General features: G+C 45.6%; 1 protein-coding gene across 1 annotated transcript in view; it reads right to left on the bottom strand.

Annotated features, from left to right (window-relative positions):
• Positions 1–9,161: 9,161 nt before the first annotated feature.
• Positions 9,162–25,648, bottom strand: part of LOC134601098 (aspartate aminotransferase, cytoplasmic-like) — a 70,110-nt gene continuing 53,623 nt past the window's right edge. The window contains exon 9 of the mRNA XM_063445529.1: positions 9,162–9,930. Coding sequence (XP_063301599.1) covers positions 9,770–9,930 — 161 coding nt within the window. The 3' untranslated portion in view covers positions 9,162–9,769. The remainder of the gene's footprint in view (positions 9,931–25,648) is intronic.

Raw genomic sequence — 25,648 nt, 5'->3', positions numbered from 1 at the left:
ATTAAACTGATAGGAATAGTACTACTTAACACACCACTCCTATCTGGTGGCATATTAGATTGCATGCGCAGTGCCCCAAATTTGAAGTAGGAGGATCGACCAAGCATCTTTTTCCATTTCCCGGTTCCTAAAATCGATGCCATATACACGTCCCCTGATAGGGGACGTAACAGGGATTAAACTGATAGGAATAGTACTACTTAACACACCTTATAATAACGCAGAGAGAGGCAATGCAGAGAGAGGAGTCTGAAGAAGAGGAGTCAGAGGAGGAAGGTGGCTTTGAGGAGGTGGAAGACCAAACACAGCAGGCGTCCCAGGGGGCTTGTTGTCACCTTTCGGGGACCCTTGGTGTTGTACGTGGCTGGGTGGAGGAAGAGACCTTCAATGACATCAGTGAGGACAAGGAACGGGACATGGCTAGCTTGGTATCCAACCTTGTGCAAATGGGGAGTTTGCGGTTGTGCAAATGGACTGTTTGCGGTTGTTTGCGGTGCGTTAAACGGGGAGTTTGGTCTGTCACTGTGAAGCAGGCGTAACCCTTGCACTACCTGATCGATACAACATCATACCTGATGTTTTAAAGCACGTTATTCCAAACAATTTAGGAATGTTAGGTGATTTATACCCTTTATGGATTAAAACCAGACTCTGCATCAACTATGTAATTTTCCATGGGAGTTTTGCCATGGATCCCCCTCCGGCATGCCACAGTCCAGGTGTTAGTCCCCTTGAAACAACTTTTCCATCACTATTGTGGCCAGAAAGAGTCCCTGTGGGTTTTAAAATTTGCCTGCCTATTGAAGACTATGGCGGTTCGCCCGGTTCGCCCGTTCGCGAACATTTGCAGAAATTTGCGTTCGCCATTCGCGAACGGAAAATTTTATGTTTGCGACATCTCTATGTGACACCTTTCCTAATTAAATTTTGCCTAGCTTTTCCTGTAATTGTCTTTTTCCTCTGCTACCATTTGCACTCCGGGATCTAAATAAGTGAATTTTTTTTTTATCAGGTATTGCATTAAATCAGGAGGGGTTTGGTCTTGTGCACTTCTTCAAATTTAGACACAAAATCCCAAGGATCATCCTGTAAGTGTACCTTCCTTTCAGCGACTGAATGACTATCTAAATCTCTTTCTCCGGTTATCAATTTGGATATTGCTCTAAGCCTGTCTCCTTCTGTCCCCCATTTGTCCTCTTTGAACCAGTCTTGATCACGATTAATGGGCCCATTTATGAGTGAATTTAGTCTGCATGCAATGCTGCTTGGTGCCCACATTTTAAGCATAATACATGCTTAAAGGACCACTCTAGTGCCAGGAAAACATACTCGTTTTCCTGGCACTAGAGTGCCCTGAGGGTGCCCCCACCCTCAGGGACCCCCTCCCGCCCGGCTCTGGAAAGGGGAAAGGGGTTAAATCTTACCTTTTTTCAGCGCTGGGCGGAGAGATCTCCTCCTGCTCTCCTCCTCCGATCCTCCTCTTCTCCTCCCCGTCGGCTGAATGCGCACGCGCGGCAAGAGCTGCGCGCGCATTCAGCCGGTCACATAGGAAAGCATTCATAATGCTTTCCTATGGACGCTTGCGTGCTCTCACTGTGATTTTCACAGTGAGAATCACGCAAGCGCCTCTAGCGGCTGTCAATGAGACAGCCACTAGAGGACATAGGGGGAAGGCTTAACCCATTCATAAACATAGCAGTTTCTCTGAAACTGCTATGTTTATGAAAAAATGGGTTAACCCTAGAAGGACCTGGCACCCAGACCACTTCATTAAGCTGAAGTGGTCTGGGTGCCTAGAGTGGTCCTTTAAGAACATATATTGTTTGACTGCAGATTCAAAGTTGGACATGTTTGAAATTACACCTATTTTGCAGTCATATGGGGGGAAAAGGGATCTTAACTTAACAAGCTGTTTCATTACTTTATCCCTATCTTGCTGCTGTAGAATTTTAGCAGTCTGCAGGGTGGCAGATGCCCTGTTTTTAACACTTGGTGTAATGGACAAAGGGTCCCTAAAAGGGGATGCTGTTGGTTTAGTTATATGGGGGGGTTAATACCGGAATAGCACTAATATCAAACCCATCCAGTACAAGGTTTCCCCTGTTTACCCCTTGGTCCTTATTTTCTGCAATACCAGATGCCTCTTCTTCCTCTGCACACATATCCCATGGCCACATACAGCAACTGGGGTTTGTGCAGCTAAACCTATTCTAAGCGATGAAATTAGCTCCCCTCTCGCTTCATAATTGTCCTCTAATGTACTTACATAGTCTGCATTTAAGCCACATGTTGGACAATCACTATATTTCTGAGCACTGCTTTGTATACAAGCCACAGTAGTGTGCCCCAGAAGTATCTGATTTAACTGATTTCTTTTGGAGTTTCTGTTTATCCTTATTCAAACACCATTTTTTATTATCTACTCTCATGTTCTCTTTTTTCGAATTGTAACCACATGCTATGCATTTTCTTAAATTCATTTTCATTATCAAACATTAGTGGATCAAAACTGCTAGATGCTGCATACTCTGCTACACTTTCTTACTTAAAATAAAGCTAAAAGTACTTACCCGATTTGTGTCTTCAGACTGCAGGCAAATCAAATGGTGTGCACCCCACTTTGAATCCTTGGTCTGGCTATCTCCGATCCTCCAGAAGTGATGGCCGGCTTACAAACTGCGTCTCACTCTGGTTGCCTCTGTAGGATCCCGCACATGCTGGCCCTGGACGTATTGCCGAAAACGCTCACAAAAAATAAAACAAAAATTGGTTCGGTTACATTGTCCCCTTTTATAGCTCACATGTATCTGGAGAAGACTGGATCATTCCCCCCCTTGCAAGTGAGCTTAAAAGGTGGTAGAAAATAATAACATGGCTCGCAAATGTAATAAACGTTTAACTCGCAAGTTGGAGTAAACTTGGAATTAATAATAACATTAATAACTAAAAATAATAACTTAAAAACCGAGTGTAAAGTCAGAGTCCACACTCCTTACTTTCGGCAATTCAATAATATTTATTAATAGAGGCTAATCAAACAAATAAACAATACATACAAATTTGAAATAGGCTAGTATATGTTGCTACTAAAACTAATCATTGACTGAATGGAAAGTAGGCTAAATTAACACAGTAAAACAGACATAGACACGTGATATAGTTACCACTCCATTGGTCAGCTGAGAGTAAGAGAGAAAGGGTGTGTATAGTGGGCAGAGGGGAGAGAGAGGGTGAAGAGAGGTAATTCAAAGAGACAGAAAATGTGCTATTCACAGGGCTTTAAACAGGTTAGCCCCTCTGCAGGACACACCTCCCTTAGTCAATCCCTTAGGATATAACAGAATCAGAGTGCCTCCTGGGGGAAGGGGGATTACATTGGAAGGGAATGGAGGAGGAGTTTATCAACAACTCAACTGATTTTGCCTGATGAAAGGCCATGTGATTTACAGAGGACTCCATTATTGTCTAAGGGTATAATGGGGGCTTGAATCCCTGTATTAGAACACAATAACACTTCATTGGCATACAGTGTGACAAGACCAATCTCGCCACTGTGCATTGGAGGAGCCTGGTTGCCCGCCTGCTGCCTTTAGACTATGGCCCCATGTTGAAACGCTTGATTTTCCCCTGCAAAGACACGAAAGCCGGGTCATTCGGTGCTTGCCCTGTTTGAGCAGTGATACCCCAGATAGCTATGCCATGGAGCCCATTCGTATAATGAAAGACTGTGGGAAAGACTTTGGCTCCATGGCAATTGAACTGTATGTGTGTGATCTGAGCGCCATTCAGTAATAATGTGCGCTCAGATCTGAGCTATCTGGGGATATGTTGAATATACCTGTTTTATGCAATGGCTGCACAGTTATATATTCTTATGTATTTTATTGTCTTTTGCTGCCATGTGTTCCATGGAGTTTTGCCTCTGTCCTTGGAGATAATTGGATAACTTCCTAATTATCTCCAAGATAGAAGACTCTGTGGAACTGGTTTTGGGCAGAAAAGCCATGCTTCATTTGGTCACAAAGGACTACGATCTATTTGTTGAACCAATGGACCAATTTGTATGATTTTGACGTATGTTTGTATTTGGAGTATGCTGATTCTGAATATGTGAATGTGATGCATACTTTTAAAGTTATAAATAATGTGGAAAAACTGTATTTCTCAGGCAGAGGGGAGGATTTTGTGTGGGAGTGTCTGAGTGTATTGTACGTGTTTATTGTTTGTTTTACAGCAATTGTATGTTTGAGAGCATTCAAATGCTTCTCCGGTTCGGTGTATTGGTGTCTACAGTAGCTGTGCCTGTGTCTCTAGAAGGGAAGATCTACTAAACGTCTGTTAACCCCTTTTTTGCCTGGGGTGCCGTTACATACAGTTTGGCTGTTAATCACTCCCCCCACTTATTACAGTCATGCATTGTGGCAACTATACCGGAGTCTCTCCGACGCAATACTGGACCGGAGCCGAAGTTGCTTGTTGTAACTATGCTGGTAAGTCCTAGGGTGGGTGGTCAATCCACTCTCGACTTACAGTTGGACTGAGGCGCCGTGTCAAATAGTCCCAAAAACTGGCAGAAACCTTGTTAAGCGTGGGGAAATCAGCTTGCTCCTTGTTTTCAGACAGACATGCAGCGTTTGATAATAGTTGTCCCTTAAGTATTAATTAAATGAGTGCAAGTGAACAGTGAGCAGAATAATTGAGGATAAAAATAGTTTCAAAATATAAATTGCTAGTAATAAGCAATAATAATGAGGGAGGTCTCAATCCCATTATTTCCCAATTATCTTTCATTTTTAGTATATTAAATATTGCCTTGGCCTTTCTTCTTTTAAATTGTAAGTTCATTAGACCAATAATGATAATATAGCAAGAATTAAAAATATGATGATAACCTGATATGCTTAACAAATTGTTTCATTCATGTAATTCCCAAAATTCCCACCAGATGGCAGATTAATAACATTAAACCATTGAGAAAAAGGAAAATACGGAAGCCTCAGCACTCGGCAAATAATTCAACAGCCAATCACACTGTAATAAAGAAGATGTCATACATTGAAATAATCATGGAGATAATTTCAGAAGTTAACTCCTTAAGTAGAAACATCTAACTGTGTCTTAAAGTGACATAAGTATATAGAGGGCAGTACCTGTCGTATTTAAAAAGGTATATACAAAACAAAACTGTGCTAAAAATATATTATGTTAGCATTATTAGTCATAAAATACAGTATAAATAAAAACATTATCACCTTCAACAGTACATAGTAGAATCACACTCTGTGCTTAACTATACCTGTATATAGTGTTATTTTATTATATTTGTGAAATTAATGTTTCATAAATTTATAAGTGAAAAATTACTCCCAAATACATAATAAAATATTATTGTATTAGTATAACAAACATTGTTTGACTAGCTAGGGACCCCCTATTAGTAAAAACGTCCTTAAAGAATTTACATATAGTCTTTCATATACAATAGTCTTTCATATACCTGTCTAAACAGGTTCTGAACTCACATGCCCACTTATACATATAGGGCATATACCTATATAGAGCAGATATTTCAGTGTTAAAATGATTGGGTCACTAGATACTTTTATTATTATTATTATTATTTATAAAGGGTCTTTAAATCTGTCGGGGGCAAGGATGTCAGTGGGGGGAGTAACTTTCAAGTTCTGCCTAAGGCATCACAAATTCTAACATTTTCTCTGTTTGAATATCATTCATTAATGGACATAAAGTAAGTACTTGGACTGCTACACAGATTGCTATATTCCAACTTATATATGTCTCCAACAAATGTATTATTGGATTTTATGCCAATCTCTGTCAAGAAACACAGAATAACTTCTGTTTGTTATGCTTACTGAAATAACTTCAGTAGGATTCAAATTGATATGTATATAAGGGGCAATATAGTCACCAGAACAACTACAGCTTATTGTATTGGTTCTGGTGAGTATAATCATTCTATTCAGGCTTTTTCATGCAAACACTGCCTTTTCATAGAAAAGACATTGGATTGGCTAAAAATCATAAATTCAAATGATGTCAACAAGGAGGCGGATCGGAAGCGGGGCCACCACCAGCTGACCTGCGAGGCACTGGAAATAAGGTATGTTTTAACCCCCAAACAATACGTTTGTGTTCCTGATCCTATAGTGTGCCTTTAAACGTTACGTGTAAAGAGAAGCATTAGCTTGTAATAAAGTTCCGTTTCTAAAACAATCACATTATTTAATATCTATTATGTCGCAACATAACACATGGAACGCATGTAGCCATATTTGTTTCACCTACATAGTTAAACACTTTCTACAATTTACTCTTACAAATTGACTAAAGTCTTTATAAACTATTACCAAATCCTCTGGGTGTTCCAGTCATACTAATAACAAATCACCCATCTGCTTTATCCCCTTCCTGTCCATTTATATCCCTCCCTTTTCTATCCTAATGGATAGTTTTCTTTAAAAATATACTGAGAAATAACTGGATCGATTATTATTAATGTTCTCAGTAGACATTCGGTTTCAAACAAACTGGGATTCATCTAAATTTTATCACATGGCAGGAGGCTTCGTATTTTGCATAATCTTTCTTTACTAACTCCATAGCAGCAAAGAAAAGAGTGACATAACTGAGAACCAATCACAATGCAGTATAGAGTATAAGAGGTGTAACGTATGACATCATTTCCTCTTTCTTTGCTGCTCCATCACAAGATAAGTACAGATTTGGTTTATCCTCTCTGTCCTTTCATTACTACTGTATTTCACTCCATTTTGTAAAATACTGTTACTTTCGATGCACATCAACTGTCTGGAGCTCTTGGCAGGATCGTTCGCCATTCGCAGCCTAGCAAAGGAACGATCCAACTGTTGCATCCTGCTCCGGATGAACAATGTCTCAGCGGTGAGATACATCAATCGACTCGGAGGCACCCGCTCTCAGGCACTAGTAGAACTCACGAAGGAAATCTTCAATTACTGCCTACCCCGCAACATCACATTGTTGGCAGAACACCTTCCAGGGGAATCCAACATGACAGCAGACTGGTACTCACGCCACTGGCGGGACACCAGCGACTGGCAATTAGACCCTCAGGTTTTCGAGATACTGGACGCACAAAGGGGTCCTTTCTCCCTGAATTTATTCGCCTCCCGCAACAACCGTCAAACGAAAGACTTCTTCAGCTGGCTCCCAGACCCGGAAAGTCTAGCAACGGACGTTTTCCTACAACAATGGTCACAACACGGAGCCTACGCATTCCCGCCATTCTCGATGATAACGAGGGTTCTGCACCGAATCCGGACACAGAGGGTGACACTGACCCTCATCACGCCACTGTGGCAGAGCCAGCCGTGGTTCCCTAAGCTCCTGGAACTGTCGAAGAAGGATCCTCTCCTCCTACCAGATACTCCGACCATTCTCAGGAACCCGATGGGACTACCCCATCCACTGGTCAGGGAAGACCGGCTTCCTTTAGTGGCCTGGACTCTTTCAGGGGTTCCTGGTGAACCGAGGATTTATCGCAGGAAACTAGGTATCTCCTATGGGATTCATGGGCACCAGGTACAAGGAGGTGCTATTTATCAGCATGGCACTGCTGGACAACTTGGTGTTTGGGACGGGATCTCAATCCCTTTATGGCACCTATTCCCTTCATCATGAACTTCCTCACATCCCTATTCACAACTGGGAAATCGTACCGGTCTATCAACGTGGTGCGTTCGGCCATCTCGGCGGCCCATACGCCAACTCAAGGAACACCAGTAGAACAGAACCCGCTCATCTGTAGACTCCTTCGCGGCATGCGCCTCCGGCGCCGGCCGGAACCCAAATACTCTAGGCTCTGGGACGTTGGCATAGTTCTACAGTTTTTACGGGACTGGCCTTCTAATGAAAATGTATCACTTCGCCAACTTACGATGAAATTCACTTTCCTTCTCTGCCTAGTCTCCTTTCGTCGGGTCTCCGATGTACGCGCTTTCGACGCCGATGCATTTACATTTTGTCCAGCGGGAGTAACCTTCCAGGTTTCTCAACGCACGAAGTCGGACTCTTCCTCAGTCTTCTATCCTTTTTTCCCCTCAGAACCCCAACTCTGTGTGGTCTCTACTCTCCATCAATACGTGGAAGCTACCGCGACGTTGCGGAATACTTCCAATCGTCAACTTCTCATCTCCTACGTCCGCCCCCACACTCCAGTCTCGGTCACTACGTTGGCCAGATGGGTTAGATGGCTCTTGGCCCTTGCCGGGATAGACCAGGGTTTTGGAGCACACTCAGTTCGAAGGGCTGCAAGCCTCTTACGCCTACGTGGCGGGGGCCTCCCTTCCAGATATTTTGCGGGCGGCGGACTGGACTAGGGAATCCACCTTTCTGACGTTCTATTTCCGTCCTCCATCTAATCCGGCTTTTGCTCTACTTTCTCAGCATTGAAATTGCAAAATACGAAGCCTCCTGTCATGTGATAAAATTGAAGATTATGCTAGCTTTAGTGTACAGATAATCTTAATCTCGCTCTTCCCTCCCTCTGTTTCATGCATATTCTATCTCTTCATTCCTTTTATTACTGCTCTATTACCGATGTTGAGTTTGTTGCACATTTAATTATATGCCATGTGGGTGGGATGTTAGTTAGCATCAATAGATGGGAGGAATGCATTCACTATATTTAATAATACTAGTTTTATCTTATCTTAAGGGGTAAACAGTTCATTGTTTTTACCCAATCAATATTGGAAGCTAATATCTTTTTACATTCTCATTTCAGTTTAAACAGATGAAACAGGACATTACAGACTCCATTCAAGGTCTCATCATCGCCTTGTCAAGGAAGATCGTCACTTTACTTCAATCAATCTTCCCTTAGAGTCTATCTGCTTATGTTCGACCGTTCATGTTTTGAGTTATCGTTAATGTTATTCTGCATTGTAACCTTGTAATGTTGCATGTTTTAAAGAGGAAATGATGTCATACGTTACACCTCTTATACTCTATACTGCATTGTGATTGGTTCTCAGTTATGTCACTCTTTTTTTTGCTGGTATGGAGTTAGTAAAGAAAGATTATGCAAAATACTCGCCTCCTGTCATTATTAAAATTAAGATTATCTGTACACTAAAGCTAGCATAATCTTCAATTTTGGCCGATAGACAGTTTGTTTGAGTTCTGAAACTCAAAAGTGTCATATGGACATATCATGAAGAAACAAACCGGACGATGGATAAGCATGCTTATTTATTCTGTGTTTCAGAGCTTTATTTGTGGAACAAATTCTCATAAAAGGCATTGTTTACATTGCTCAGCCTGCAGGGATATGCTATAGACACCAGAACCACTACATTAAGCTGTAGCGATTCTGGTGACTATACTGTCCCTTTAACACATATGTCAAATTAAATATCCAGTCATTGTGGAAGCAAAACATGCAATAAGATTGCTAATTACAGGCTTGTGAGCATGTTCTGCTCTATTCTGCATTGAATATTGGTTCTAAAACTGTCCAAAAAAGAAATAACTTCAAAAGAAAATACAAAAACAAAAAAACAGTAAGCAAACAGAATTCTAGCAGCCTGTTTGTTTTCCAAATAACTTGTACTGAAGTGTTTAAAAAGAACCAAACATTAGCTTGCATTATATTGAGGATATGTATTATATAACCAATTCAAAGGAAAGCAATTCTGAATGTCTGTTGCTTTGATTCCTTTAATGTAACATTTCCTGCCTCTTTGTTGTAAAAGTTGCAACTATTTTAATCACTTTGACTGTCCTCCTCTGGGATCTGATGGGTAGTCTCAAGTATGCATTGCATAACATATTCAAGATTTTGGGGATTCAAGCATGTGATGTTCATACTTCCATCTGCTTTTAAATAGATGTGTTTTTCCTTAGCCAGGAAATCTATTCGAGCAGCTGTAAGAACAAAAAGAAAAAAGTTAAAGATAAATTGTCATAATGAGTGTTCTTTCCTTTTTAACTATTTCAGCTGACATATCCAGTGTGAACCCAGTGGCGGATCCAGAAGCTAATCTCGGGAGGGGCACTGGCAGATTATTTTAAGAAACAATCCAGGCACAATAACCACTACAGCTCTCAGTATGTTTTTGTGTGAGGGGTGCTATGTGTGTGTATGGGGGCAGTGAGTGTATTGGAGCTATGTGTGTATTGGGGCTGTTTGTGTAGTGGGGCTATGTGTAAGTGGGACTGTGTGTGCGTGTGTAAGGGGGGCTGTGTATGTAAGGGGGGCTGTGTGTGTGTAAGGGGGGCTGTGTATGTAAGGGGGGGCTGTGTGTGTGTAAGGGGGGCTGTGTATGTAAGAGGGGGCTGTGTGTGTGTAAGGGGGCTGTGTATGTAAGAGGGGGTGTGTGTGTGTGTAAGGGGGGCTGTGTATGTAAGAGGGGGGCTGTGTGTGTAAGAGGGGGGCTATGTATGTAAGAGGAGGGCTTTGTATGTAAGAGGGGGGATGTGTATATAAGAGGGGGGATGTGTATATAAGAGGGGGCTGTGTATGTAAGAGGGGGGCTGTGTGTGTAAGAGGGGGGCTGTGTGTGTAAGGGGGGCTGTGCGTGTAAGGGGGACTGTGTGTGTAAGAGGGGCTGTGTGTGTGGTGCAATGTGTAGGGGGTTATCGTTTGTGTGAGGGGATAGGGGGGCAGATTAAAGATATTTTATTATTATTATTATTATTATTAAATAACTAAATAAATATAGCTAATGTACCCCCTCCCTTCTTACCTTTGCTGAGGGAGGGGGAGACATTGCTTTCTTCCAGTCCCTGTTGGTTCTAGTGGGGGAGTGAACTCTAACCTGCAGCTCAGGCTAGAGTTCACTCTCGCGAGAACGGAGCATTGCCGTGGTAACGCTCCATGCTCGTGAGAGGAGAACCCGGCGGAGCTGCAGGTAAGAGCTCCCACGGGTTCTCTCTCCCTCGCCCTCCACTGCCGGCCGCCCACCAATCTGCCTGTGGGCCGGGGAGGGAGATCACTGATCTCCCCTCCAGTTCGTAATGGCAATCAGCAGGGCTGGTGCTTGGATAGCACCAGCCCGGCATGGGCCGGCAGGGGAGAGCCTCGGGCAGCAATATTTTCTCGAGGGGGGCAATTGCCCCGTTGTCCCCCCCCCCCTGGATCCACCAATGTGTGAACCTTTATGTACCAATGATCCAGTCATACTGTAACCTATAGATTTTCCTTTTGTATCAGTTGATCTACAGCAAGCCCATTGCATAGTGATACAAAAAATGTTCATTACAAGCCCAAACTGTAATAGTGAAGTGACGGCTTCCATTAGGATATGCCCACCCAGCCTGAAACATCTATACTTATTATTGTTTTAGCCTATTTGATAATATACTATCCCCAAAGTTAGTAAGTTTATAGGGATGCCATACAAATTAAGTTTTTAATAGATGCTAACTTTTATAGCTGTATGTACATATAGGTGAATCATACCTTATGAGAAAATACTGCCATTGAGAGGTTTTCAGTGTAATCCTAATTATTTTCCCATAATACATGTTTTGCTATTATGAATCTTTTATATTACATGATTACATTTTTTATATATAATAATACAAATTAAAATAACAATGCATAATATATTAGATAAAGATATATCTTTTCGAAAGATTGTGTGTTTTTTAAAATGTTATATTAAATTAACTGGGCACTCTAAGCACTTCAAATGCTAAAGTTTGCATTAGCAATTATGGTTCCTGGCGTATCCTGGCACCAAACCCATAGTAAGAGGTCAAACCATTTGTGAATGATTTAATACTTTATCGAGTTACCTCCCTGTATGGCTATGATCATTTTGGTCTTTTTGATTCCGCGAAAGTTCTCATTTTGTTTAAGCTATATCAATTTTGTGCATCTTTTCAGAGCATTCTTGACACTTTTTCAGCAGAATCTTTTAGGGATGTGCATGGGGGAAAAAATTGGTTCAGTTCGGCATTCCGAAATTCGGAACTTTGGTACTTCGGCACTTCGGCACTTCGACACTTCGACACTTCGACACTTCGACACTTCAGTAACTTTGGAACTTCAGACCTTTGGCGCTTTGGAATTTCTGAACTTCTGAACTTCAGGACATCGGAATTTCGGGAATTTGGATGTTCTCTTGCAGCCGCTTAGTAGATAACTCCCTAATTCCCACGGTATTAGGGAGCTATCTACCAAAAGGCTGAAATACCTAAATTGGTCTTTCAGCCAAATTTACTAATACTAAGTAAAGATTACTTAGTATTAGTAAATTATGCCCCTACTCGCTATACCACGAGTAGGGGTATGTCTATTAAACAGTGAGCAGCCCCCCAAAAAGCCCCCCTCCCAAGCCCCCACCCATGCAGTGCGAGTAGGGGCTTTTAAACTGAAGGGGGGATCTATTGCCCCCCGGCCCCCACCCCTGAGCGGCAGGTGGGGGCCCTAAATTACTTCAAGAGGGGGGACCTATTGTCCTCCCCCTGGCACCCACCCCTGAGCGGCGGGTGGGGGCCATAAAGTCAAATAAAGGGGGGGACCTATTATCCTCCCCCTCTGCCCCCACCCCTGAGCAGTGGGTGGGGGCCCTAAAATACTTCAAATGGGGGGACCTATTGTCCTCCGCCCTGGCCCCCACCCCTGAGTGGCGGGTGGGGTCCCTAAAGTAAAATAAAGGGGGGGACCTATTATCCTCCCCCTCTGCCCCCACCCCTGAGCAGTGGGTGGGGGCCCTAAAATACTTCAAATGGGGGGGACCTATTGTCCTCCACCCTGGCCCCCACCCCTGAGTGGCGGGTGGGGGCCCTAAAGTAAAATAAAAGGGGGGGACCTATTTTCTTCCCCCCGGCCCCTACCCCTGAGTGGTGGGTGGGGGCCCTAAATTACTTGAAATGGGGGGGACCTATTGTAAATGCCCCCAATCCTCTAGTCACCCCCTCCCAAATCCCTACTGTGGCGAAACCGACCTCGCCACGTGTCCTTGGAGGGGGCTGATTGCCCGCCTCTTGCCTTTGGACTATGGACCAGACTTTATGGGAATGTGATACCCCAGATAGCCATACCATGGAGCCTATTCATATAATGAAAGACTATGGGAAAGACTTTAGCTCCATGGCAATTGTACTGTGTGAGTAGGATCTGCGCGCTATTCGGTAGTTTTGTGCGTGCAGATCCCAGCTATCTGGGGATAGGTGAAATGTCTGTGTGTTATGTGTAAATGTGACTTTATGTATTTTAAAGTGTTTTATGTTGTTTTGCAACCATGTGGTTAATGGAGTCTGCCTTTAGTCCTGGGTAATTGGATTACTTCTCCAATTAACTCCAGGGCAGAAGGAAGGAAACCAGGGTGCATTGTGGGGATGTTTTTCTGCCAGCCAGAAAGGAACAAAAGATACTTTTAGTAACTTTTGAACCCCTGGTCGGATTCATGCCATTTTTTAATATGTTGTTCCCCTGAATGGATTGATTGTGAATATGTATTTTTATGTGAATGTGATGTATGGTTTTAAAGTTATGAAAGTTGTGTAAAAGTATATTTTAAACTGTATGCATAATGGGATTATGTGTCACACTAAGGGGAGGGGATGTGTGGGAGGTAACATCTATGTCATTGGTTCTTTTATGCCTCCCCCTGGGTGTGGCCTGTATGTGTGAGTTGGAAATAAAAGCCAGGCTGGATGAGCCAGTCCTGAGTTCCTGCTTTACCCTCAAAGTGATGTGTCGTCTCATTATTGGGGGGAAGGATTTATTGCATGCTGTTCCAGTTGACTGCTAGGAGTACAAGCCTATTCGTATGGTTCCTATTCAATGGTCTACAGCATTCATATGCTTGGGAGAATTTAAAAGGTTTCTCGGATTCAGTGTTCGTGTGTCTCCAGTCAGAAGAATGGTGTTTGCAGTAGCTGCCTGTGCATCTGTAAAGGGGATTATCGCCTAAACTGGGTTTTATCCTCTTGTAAGTGAAACGGTCCGTTACATTGGTGGCAAGCGGTGGGATGGCGTCCTAGTGTGAGGTAAAGCAGCTCAGAGACACTGGTTGGATTTACAAATTGAGGGCAACGCTAGCAGTCGTGCAGCACCCCTGGGAGCAGACAAGTATGGAAGGTTCTGGCTCTGGAGATGATTGGCTGGCCGAGGTGAGGCAGCGAGTGGCCGAGTATGGGGATGATATACCCATGGAGACACGCCGGGTGATCTGGAACCAGGTCATGGCCGAGCGAAACACAAGGCTGGACCGAGAATTCCGGTTGGCAAAAGAGAGGAAGTATGCTCAGCAGCAGGAGCGTTACAGCAGCCGAGTAGAGGCTGCATCCGAGGAGGTTAGCCGTCTTTCCCTGAGGCGGCGGGAGGAACCCGAAGTGGGGGTCCTCATAGACTGGTCCTGTGAGGAACCACAACAGGCAGGTAGAGATGGGACCAAGGTCTCTCCACCGGGCCCACCGGGATGCTGGGCAGCCGGCCCAGATCCCCAGCAGCAGCCAGAGTTGCCAGGTGGGGAAGCAGGTGGCCCTTACTCACAAATGTTGAGGGGCCTCACGGATTGGTCCTGGGAAGACCCACAGATGGCAGGTGGAGATGGGACTGCGGTCTCTCTACCGACCCTACAGGGATGCTGGGCAGTCGGCCCAGATCCCCAGCGGCAGTGTGCGTTACAGGGAGCTGAAGGTGCCATTCTTGCTCCCCAGCGGCAGTCTACGGTGCAGGGAGAGGAGCCTGTTATCCCCTCTCCCCAGCGGCTGAAGGTGTGTAAGGGAGAGGAGTTTGTTATTCCCTCTCCCCAGCGGCAGCGCAGCTCACCAAGGGGAGACAGTAAGCCCCTCACCAGCGCAGATGGGACCGTGGTCTCTGCGCCCAAGTTAATGGGAGAGGAGCTGGTTACCACCTCTCCCCAGCGGCAGCTTAATGTACCAGGGGGAGACTGTAAGCCCCACACCTGTGCAGATGGGACCGTGGTCTCTGCACTTCCAGCACAGGGGGTAGGGACGGTCGGTCCTGCCCCCCCACAACAGGGCTGTTTAGCCAAAGGGGAGACAGTCGGTCTCCAGCAGCAGAGCTGTGTAACTAAAGGGGAGACAGTCGGTCTCCAGCAGCAGAGCTGTGTAACTCAAGGGGAGACAGTCGGTCTCCAGCAGCAGAACGGTGTAACTCAAGGGGAGACAGTCGGTCTCCAGCAGCAGAGCGGTGTATTTAAAGGGGAGACAGTCGGTCTCCAGCAACCAGGCTCCAACCAGACTACTCCCGTGGTAGTGCTGGCAACAGGACAGAGTACCGTTGGTCTCTGCCCCCTCAGCAACCTACCAAGGCAGCCTACCAGTCCCCCACACAGCCGTGGTGAGGCACCTGAACCTGGACAAGATTCTCCCTCACCCAGGTGTAGTAACTGTTTATTGTGGGTGGGCTGCTCTGCAGTTTCTGTCTTGTGGGTGGGCTGCTGGACTAACAAGGGCACTGACCGGCAGGAGGTCAAGTACCCTGTTAGTCTGGGGGGTAAAGGGGAGAAGTGTGGCAAAACCGACCTCGCCACGTGTCCTTGGAGGGGGCTGATTGCCCGCCTCTTGCCTTTGGACTATGGACCAGACTTTATGGGAATGTGATACCCCAGATAGCCATACCATGGAGCCTATTCATATAATGAAAGACTATGGGAAAGACTTTAGCTCCATGGCAATTGTACTGTGTGAGTAGGATCTGCGCGCTATTCGGTAGTTTTGTGCGTGCAGATCCCAGCTATCTGGGGATAGGTGAAATGTCTGTGTGTTATGTGTAAATGTGACTTTATGTATTTTAAAGTGTTTTATGTTGTTTTGCAACCATGTGGTTAATGGAGTCTGCCTTTAGTCCTGGGTAATTGGATTACTTCTCCAATTAACTCCAGGGCAGAAGGGAGGAAACCAGGGTGCATTGTGGGGATGTTTTTCTGCCAGCCAGAAAGGAACAAAAGATACTTTTAGTAACTTTTGAACCCCTGGTCGGATTCATGCCATTTTTTAATATGTTGTTCCCCTGAATGGATTGATTGTGGATATGTATTTTTATGTGAATGTGATGTATGGTTTTAAAGTTATGAAAGTTGTGTAAAAGTATATTTTAAACTGTATGCATAATGGGATTATGTGTCACACTAAGGGGAGGGGATGTGTGGGAGGTAACATCTATGTCATTGGTTCTTTTATGCCTCCCCCTGGGTGTGGCCTGTATGTGTGAGTTGGAAATAAAAGCCAGGCTGGATGAGCCAGTCCTGAGTTCCTGCTTTACCCTCAAAGTGATGTGTCGTCTCATTATTGGGGGGAAGGATTTATTGCATGCTGTTCCAGTTGACTGCTAGGAGTACAAGCCTATTCGTATGGTTCCTATTCAATGGTCTACAGCATTCATATGCTTGGGAGAATTTAAAAGGTTTCTCGGATTCAGTGTTCGTGTGTCTCCAGTCAGAAGAATGGTGTTTGCAGTAGCTGCCTGTGCATCTGTAAAGGGGATTATCGCCTAAACTGGGTTTTATCCTCTTGTAAGTGAAACGGTCCGTTACATTGGTGGCAAGCGGTGGGATGGCGTCCTAGTGTGAGGTAAAGCAGCTCAGAGACACTGGTTGGATTTACAAATTGAGGGCAACGCTAGCAGTCGTGCAGCACCCCTGGGAGCAGACAAGTATGGAAGGTTCTGGCTCTGGAGATGATTGGCTGGCCGAGGTGAGGCAGCGAGTGGCCGAGTATGGGGATGATATACCCATGGAGACACGCCGGGTGATCTGGAACCAGGTCATGGCCGAGCGAAACACAAGGCTGGACCGAGAATTCCGGTTGGCAAAAGAGAGGAAGTATGCTCAGCAGCAGGAGCGTTACAGCAGCCGAGTAGAGGCTGCATCCGAGGAGGTTAGCCGTCTTTCCCTGAGGCGGCGGGAGGAACCCGAAGTGGGGGTCCTCATAGACTGGTCCTGTGAGGAACCACAACAGGCAGGTAGAGATGGGACCAAGGTCTCTCCACCGGGCCCACCGGGATGCTGGGCAGCCGGCCCAGATCCCCAGCAGCAGCCAGAGTTGCCAGGTGGGGAAGCAGGTGGCCCTTACTCACAAATGTTGAGGGGCCTCACGGATTGGTCCTGGGAAGACCCACAGATGGCAGGTGGAGATGGGACTGCGGTCTCTCTACCGACCCTACAGGGATGCTGGGCAGTCGGCCCAGATCCCCAGCGGCAGTGTGCGTTACAGGGAGCTGAAGGTGCCATTCTTGCTCCCCAGCGGCAGTCTACGGTGCAGGGAGAGGAGCCTGTTATCCCCTCTCCCCAGCGGCTGAAGGTGTGTAAGGGAGAGGAGTTTGTTATTCCCTCTCCCCAGCGGCAGCGCAGCTCACCAAGGGGAGACAGTAAGCCCCTCACCAGCGCAGATGGGACCGTGGTCTCTGCGCCCAAGTTAATGGGAGAGGAGCTGGTTACCACCTCTCCCCAGCGGCAGCTTAATGTACCAGGGGGAGACTGTAAGCCCCACACCTGTGCAGATGGGACCGTGGTCTCTGCACTTCCAGCACAGGGGGTAGGGACGGTCGGTCCTGCCCCCCCACAACAGGGCTGTTTAGCCAAAGGGGAGACAGTCGGTCTCCAGCAGCAGAGCTGTGTAACTAAAGGGGAGACAGTCGGTCTCCAGCAGCAGAGCTGTGTAACTCAAGGGGAGACAGTCGGTCTCCAGCAGCAGAACGGTGTAACTCAAGGGGAGACAGTCGGTCTCCAGCAGCAGAGCGGTGTATTTAAAGGGGAGACAGTCGGTCTCCAGCAACCAGGCTCCAACCAGACTACTCCCGTGGTAGTGCTGGCAACAGGACAGAGTACCGTTGGTCTCTGCCCCCTCAGCAACCTACCAAGGCAGCCTACCAGTCCCCCACACAGCCGTGGTGAGGCACCTGAACCTGGACAAGATTCTCCCTCACCCAGGTGTAGTAACTGTTTATTGTGGGTGGGCTGCTCTGCAGTTTCTGTCTTGTGGGTGGGCTGCTGGACTAACAAGGGCACTGACCGGCAGGAGGTCAAGTACCCTGTTAGTCTGGGGGGTAAAGGGGAGAAGTGTGGCAAAACCGACCTCGCCACGTGTCCTTGGAGGGGGCTGATTGCCCGCCTCTTGCCTTTGGACTATGGACCAGACTTTATGGGAATGTGATACCCCAGATAGCCATACCATGGAGCCTATTCATATAATGAAAGACTATGGGAAAGACTTTAGCTCCATGGCAATTGTACTGTGTGAGTAGGATCTGCGCGCTATTCGGTAGTTTTGTGCGTGCAGATCCCAGCTATCTGGGGATAGGTGAAATGTCTGTGTGTTATGTGTAAATGTGACTTTATGTATTTTAAAGTGTTTTATGTTGTTTTGCAACCATGTGGTTAATGGAGTCTGCCTTTAGTCCTGGGTAATTGGATTACTTCTCCAATTAACTCCAGGGCAGAAGGGAGGAAACCAGGGTGCATTGTGGGGATGTTTTTCTGCCAGCCAGAAAGGAACAAAAGATACTTTTAGTAACTTTTGAACCCCTGGTCGGATTCATGCCATTTTTTAATATGTTGTTCCCCTGAATGGATTGATTGTGGATATGTATTTTTATGTGAATGTGATGTATGGTTTTAAAGTTATGAAAGTTGTGTAAAAGTATATTTTAAACTGTATGCATAATGGGATTATGTGTCACACTAAGGGGAGGGGATGTGTGGGAGGTAACATCTATGTCATTGGTTCTTTTATGCCTCCCCCTGGGTGTGGCCTGTATGTGTGAGTTGGAAATAAAAGCCAGGCTGGATGAGCCAGTCCTGAGTTCCTGTTTTACCCTCAAAGTGATGTGTCGTCTCATTATTGGGGGGAAGGATTTATTGCATGCTGTTCCAGTTGACTGCTAGGAGTACAAGCCTATTCGTATGGTTCCTATTCAATGGTCTACAGCATTCATATGCTTGGGAGAATTTAAAAGGTTTCTCGGATTCGTGATTGTGGTGTCTGCCAGAGTGCTTGGAGTCCTCAGGAAGCACTAGGAGCATCCATTAACGGAGGTACCCAGTCGGGGTGCCAGGTGATCCGTTACACCTACCTACCCCCCTCACCCTAAAAATAGTGAGGGGGGACAATAATTAAGTATCTGTAAAAAAAAAAAAACTTACCATTTGATGTCTTCTTTTTTCTAAAATCTTCTATTTTCAGCCCCAGAAAAGGCCAAATATAAAACCATAATATCCGTTGCACTTAAAAAACAAAAAAACAAAACCTGAATGCAAAAAAAAATAATCCATCTTCCCACATGGAGGGCTCCGTGCAGACTGAGCTCTGCAAGGCAGGGGAAGGCTTAAAAAGCCTTGCCCTGCCCTGCAATTAGGCTCAGAGCATTCTGGTTGGTTGGTTTAAGCAATCCAATCAGAGTGCTCTGACAGGTAAATGAAGAGACTGACAGGTAAGTCTCTACATTTACCTGTCACAGCACTCTGATTAGTTAGCTTGAAATCCAGCCAATCAGAGTGCTCTGTGTCATTTTACAGTTCTTTGGAATTTCCCCACGCTGTGTAATTTGACTCATAACAACACTCTGATTGGTTCATTGAAAGTAACCAATCAGAGAGTTATGAGTCAAATGTCAAATTACATAGCGTTGGAAAATTCCAAAGAACTTTCCCAAGCTGTGTAAAATGACACAGAGCACTCCGATTGTCTTGATTTCAAGCTAACCAATCAGAGTGCTGTGACAGGTAAATGTAGAGACTTACCTGTCAGTCTCTTCATTTACCTGTCAGAGTACTCTGATTGAATGGCTTAAAACAACCAACCAGAGCGCTCTGAGCCTAATTGCAGGGCGTGGCAAGGCTTTATAAGCTTTCATCTGCCCTGCGGAGCTCAGTCTGCGCGAAGCCCTCCATGGGTGAAGATGGATTATTTTTTTTGTGCTCAGGTTTTTTTTTAAGTGCAACGGATAATATGTTTTTTGGTGAGGGGGATAGGTAAGGATTTGAATAATGTTTTTGGGAGGGGTGACTCGGGGAATGGGGACCCCTAGTCATCTGGGGGGCATTTTTATTTAGGGCCCCCACCCGCCACTCAGAGGTGGGGGCCAGGGGGGGACAATAAGTCCCCCCCCCTTTTATATTACTTTAGGGACCCACCCACCGCTCAGGGGTGGGGGTCAGGGGGAAGGACAATAGGTCCCCCCCTTTCAAGTAATTTAGGGTACCCACCCACCGCTCAGGGGTGGGGGCCAGAGGGGAGGACAATAGGTCCCCCCCTTTCAAGTAATTTAGGGCCCCCATTCACTGCTCAGGGGTAGGGGCCAGGGGGGAGTACAATAGGTCCCCCTTATTCTAATTTAGGGCCCCTACTCACTGCTCAGGGGTAGGGGCTGGGGGGGCAATAGGTCCCCCCTTTAGTTTAAAAGCCCCCCACTTGAGCATCACGGGTGGGGGTTCGGGAGAGGGGCCCCCTTTTTTGGGGGGGCTGCTCACTGTTTAATAGACATGCCCCTACTCATGGTATAGCGAGTAGGGGCATAATTTACTAATATTAAGTAATCTTTACTTAGTATTAGTAAATTTGGCTGAAAAAACAATTTAGGTCTTTCCGCCTTTTAGTAGATAGCTTCCTAATACCGTGGGAATTAGGGAGTTATCTACTTATTCATTCCTGTCATTCCATTGGCTGGCTAAGTAATTTACATTTTATATGAATGTGTGTTACTTGATTGTTGTAAGTGTTGCAAATGCTTACTGCTGAATCCTGGCTATGTTTGTATACTTTTTATTTAAACTTGTATACAGTGTAGCATTCTTCATTCTTCCACTGGGTATATTAGTATTTCGACAATACTGTGCTTCGGAACTTCGCACGTCGGCACTTTGGAACTTCGGCACTTCGACAGTTCGGAACTTCGGCAATTTGGCACTTCGGCAATTTGGCACTTCGGCAATTCAGCTATTCGGACATTTGGAAGTCTTCGAATGTCCGAATTGCCTGAAATTCGTCCGAATTGACATTCGAAACGAATTGCAATAGGAGGACCCCAATGTGTGCTACAGCTGCTGATAATTAAATTTATATCACACCCCAAGTACTAAGCGCCTCAATTCCCACGTATAAGAAAAACTGTGTTTTTTCTTTTCTTTGTTTTGCACCTGTCTAGAATCTTTGTTTACCTGCTTGTGAACTTTTTTAAAGGGCTGTTATATACAGATTCTGTACAGGATGCTTACAAAGGCACAGTAAAGTAAATATATATCTATGCCTGCTTGCTTTGCATTGCACTTAAGTTTTGCTCTTTTGCTACAGACTGTGTTGTCCCATTTATGGAGATAAAATGTGATCTTCAAATTTAAGACAATGGAGTTGTAGTTTCATAGAACACAGTCTAATGCTGTTTAGGATCTTACATCATTTCAACAGTCCTCTTCTCAAATATTTTAAAATTTTTAGCTGCTAATTTATTGTAGGATGATTCACATACTCGCTAGCTCTTCCAATATACACTGCCTGGCCCAAAAAAAGTCACCACCAAAAAAAGTCACACACTCTAATATTTCATTGGACCGCCTTTAGCTTTGATTACGGCATGTATTTGCTGTGGCAGTGTTTCGATAAGCTTCTGCAATGTCACAAGATTTATTTCCATCCAGTGTTGCATTCATTTTTCACCAAGATCTTGTATTGATGATGGGAGAGTCGTAACACTGCGCAAAGCCTTCTCCAGCACATCCCAAAGATTCTCAATGGGGTTAAGGTCTTTTCTCTGTGGTGACCAATCCATGTGTGAAAATGATGTCTCATGTTCCCTGAACCACTCTTTCACAATTGGAGCCCAATGAGTCCTAGCATTGTCATCTTGGAATATGCCTGTGCCATCAGGGAAGAAAAAATCCATTGATGGAATAACTTAGTCATTCAGTATATTCAGGTAGTCAGCTGACCTCATTCTTTGGCCACAATATTGCTGAACCTAGACCTGACCAACTGCAGCAACCCCAGATCATAGCACTGCCCCCACATTCTTGTACAGTAGGCGCTAGGCACAATGGATGCATCACTTCATCTGCCTCTCTTCTTACCCTGATTCACCCATGAATAGGGAATAGGTAAATCTGGACTCATCAGGTCACACGACCTTCTTCCATTGCTCTAGAGTCCAATCTTTATGCTCCCTAGCAAATTGAAGCATTTTTTTTCCAAACAGCCTCACTGATTAGTAGTTTTCTTAAGGCTACACAGATGTTCAGTCCCAATCCCTTGAGTTCCCTTCGTATTGTGTATGTGGAAATGCTCTTACTTTTACTATTAAACATAGCCCTGCGTTCTACTGTTGTTTTTCTACGATTTGATATCACCAAACTTTTAAGTGATTGACGATCACGATCAATCAGGATTTTCTTCCGACCACATTTCTTCTGTGAAGACAATGGTTCCCCACTATCCTTCCAGTTTTTAATAATGCTACTCATTGCATCAGTTGGGGTTAAATAACTTGTTGCCAGCTGAATAGTGTTGTCGCGAACCCGAAATTTTCGGTTCGCGAACGGCGAACGCGAACTTCCGCAAATGTTCGCGAACCGGCGAACCGCGCAAACGGCCATTGACTTCAATGGGCAGGCGAATTTTAAAACCAACAGGGACTCTTTCTGGCCACAAAAGTGATGGAAAAGTTGTTTCAAGGGGACTAACACCTGGACTGTGGCATGCCGGAGGGGGATCCATGGCAAAACTCCCATGGAAAATTGCACAGTTGATGCAGAGTCTGCTTTTAATCCATAAAGGGCAGAAATCACCTAACATTGACACCTGTCCTCAAAGCCCAGCCCTGATACACACTGACACAGAGCAGAATAGAGACTGTTCCCCGTCCTCAGAGACCATGATACACACTGACACAGAGCAGAATAGAGACTGTTACCCCTACATAGGGTCACTTGGCAGATATGGCGGGGTCGTGGGAGGGGGAGGATGACTTTCACCTCTTCCCCTGTTAGATTCCCGTTGTGCTGTGACATCACCCTTATACGCTGTGTAAAGCATACTATTTAATTTGATCAGCATGGCCACTTGAGTTTTTATAGTTTTCACGCTGCTTGTAGTTTATATATGGTTCACAAAAATCAAACAAATGATAAAGTAAACGTGTAAGGATTCAGAATATTCTTTCAAACCCTTACACATTGTGTGTACGTATTTTTTGTCTTAAGTTTGTGGCTTTAAAGAGGTTTACGTTGTTTCTATGATGCGCATAACATGTTCTTGTAAATGTTTGTTAAATTTTTCCTGGAATTTTAATTTTTCAATCTGAATAAAGATAGTCAAATCCCTGATACACACTGACACAGAGCAGAATAGGGACTGTTCCCCCTACATAGGGTCACTTGGCAGATATGGATTGACACCTATCCTAATGATCCCTGATACACACTGACACAGAGCAGAATAGAGACTGTTCCCCCTACATAGGGTCACTTGGCAGATATGGATTGACACCTGTCCTCAAAACCCCTGATACACACAGACACAGAGCAGAATAGGGACTGTTCCCCGTACATAGGGTCACTTGGCAGATATGGATTGACACCTATCCTAATGATCCCTGATACACACTGACACAGAGCAGAATAGTGTAACGAGTATATACCCCTACACGCAGGATCCAGCCAAACAGAAGACAGCACAGAGGAGAGATACGTCTACCGGACCTTAGAGTGGCCGGACTCGACGTAAAGGAGAAGTACAGAGTCAGGAGCGATCCGAGGTCAAGGGCACAAAGAGACAGCGTAAACGAGAACTAGCCGGGGTCTGGTACACAGGAATCAGCAAGCCGGCAAACAGTACAGACAAGGATAAAGCGAAAACGAAGTCAGAATACAAAGCCAAGGTCAAGTACGGAGAAACACAACTGAATACAACAAGCACTAAAGGGAACTGTAGCAGAAACCACGATAGGGCAAGGAACTAAGGGAAAAGGGTAAGTATAAGTAGCCTTCAAACTAACGTGATTGGCTCCTGTCACTTCCACTCCCCCAACAGGTAAGTGTATGGGGTGATTGGCATGACAGGAGCCAATGGGAGCCTTTTTGCAATTTAGGCTCCCACTGTCTCTTTAAGAGCGCGCCCGAGATTCGCGGCGCGCTCTTAGCTGCAGGCGGGACACGTGACCGCTTCTCGCGGTCACTGCCCGCCTTCCTGTTTGAGCAGTCGGATGAGCCGCGCGCGGCTCGTGCAGCCGCAGGACCGCGCGCGGCTTGAAGAGAGGACCGCGGCCGGCCCCCTGATAAGGTAAGTACCGCTACAAATAGAGACTGTTCCCCCTACATAGGGTCACTTGGCAGATATGGATTGACACCTGTCCTCAAAACCCCTGATACACACTGACACAGAGCAGAATAGAGACTGTTCCCTGTCCACAGAGACCATGATACACACTGACACAGAGCAGAATAGAGACTGTTCACCGTCCACAGAGACCATGATACACACTGACACAGAGCAGAATAGGGACTGTTCCCCCTACATAGGGTCACTTGGCAGATATGTATTGACACCTGTCCTCAAAACCCCTGATACACACTGACACAGAGCAGAATAGGGACTGTTCACCCTACATAGGGTCACTTGGCAGATATGGATTGACACCTGTCCTCAAAACCCCTGATACACACTGACACAGAGCAGAATAGGGACTGTTCCCTGTCCACAGAGTCCATGATACACACTGACACAGAGCAGAATAGGGACTGTTCCCCCTACATAGGGTCACTTGGCAGATATGGATTGACACCTGTCCTCAAAACCCCTGATACACACTGACACAGAGCAGAATAGGGACTGTTCCCCCTACATAGGGTCACTTGGCAGATATGGATTGACACCTGTCCTCAAAACCCCTGATACACACTGACACAGAGCAGAATAGAGACTGTTCCCTGTCCACAGAGACCATGATACACACTGACACAGAGCAGAATAGGGACTGTTCCCCCTACATAGGGTCACTTGGAAGATATGGATTGACACCTGTCCTCAAAACCCCTGATACACACTGACACAGAGCAGAATAGAGACTGTTCCCTGTCCACAGAGACCATGATACACACTGACACAGAGCAGAATAGAGACTGTTCACCGTCCACAGAGACCATGATACACACTGACACAGAGCAGAATAGGGACTGTTCCCCCTACATAGGGTCACTTGGCAGATATGGATTGACACCTGTCCTCAAAACCCCTGATACACACTGACACAGAGCAGAATAGGGACTGTTCCCTGTCCACAGAGTCCATGATACACACTGACACAGAGCAGAATAGAGACTGTTCCCCCTACATAGGGTCACTTGGCAGATATGGATTGACACCTGTCCTCAAAACCCCTGATACACACTGACACAGAGCAGAATAGGGACTGTTCCCTGTCCACAGAGACCATGATACACACTGACACAGAGCAGAATAGGGACTGTTACCCCTACATAGGGTCACTTGGCAGGTATGGATTGACACCTGTCCTCAAAGCCCATGATACACACTGGGGGGAGCTACTGTCCACCCCAACCCCTGCGCGGTGGGTGGGGGCCATAAATCACAATGGGGGGACCTACTGTCCTCCCCCCCTCGGCCCCCACCCCTGCGCGGTGGGTGGGGGCCATAAACCACAATGGGGGGGCCTATT

This window comes from Pelobates fuscus, chromosome 3, assembly GCF_036172605.1.
Source record: "Pelobates fuscus isolate aPelFus1 chromosome 3, aPelFus1.pri, whole genome shotgun sequence".
NCBI classification, from domain to species: domain Eukaryota; kingdom Metazoa; phylum Chordata; class Amphibia; order Anura; family Pelobatidae; genus Pelobates; species Pelobates fuscus.
Note: the sequence above shows the minus strand (reverse complement) of the source record. Positions and strands in the feature narration are given on the sequence as shown.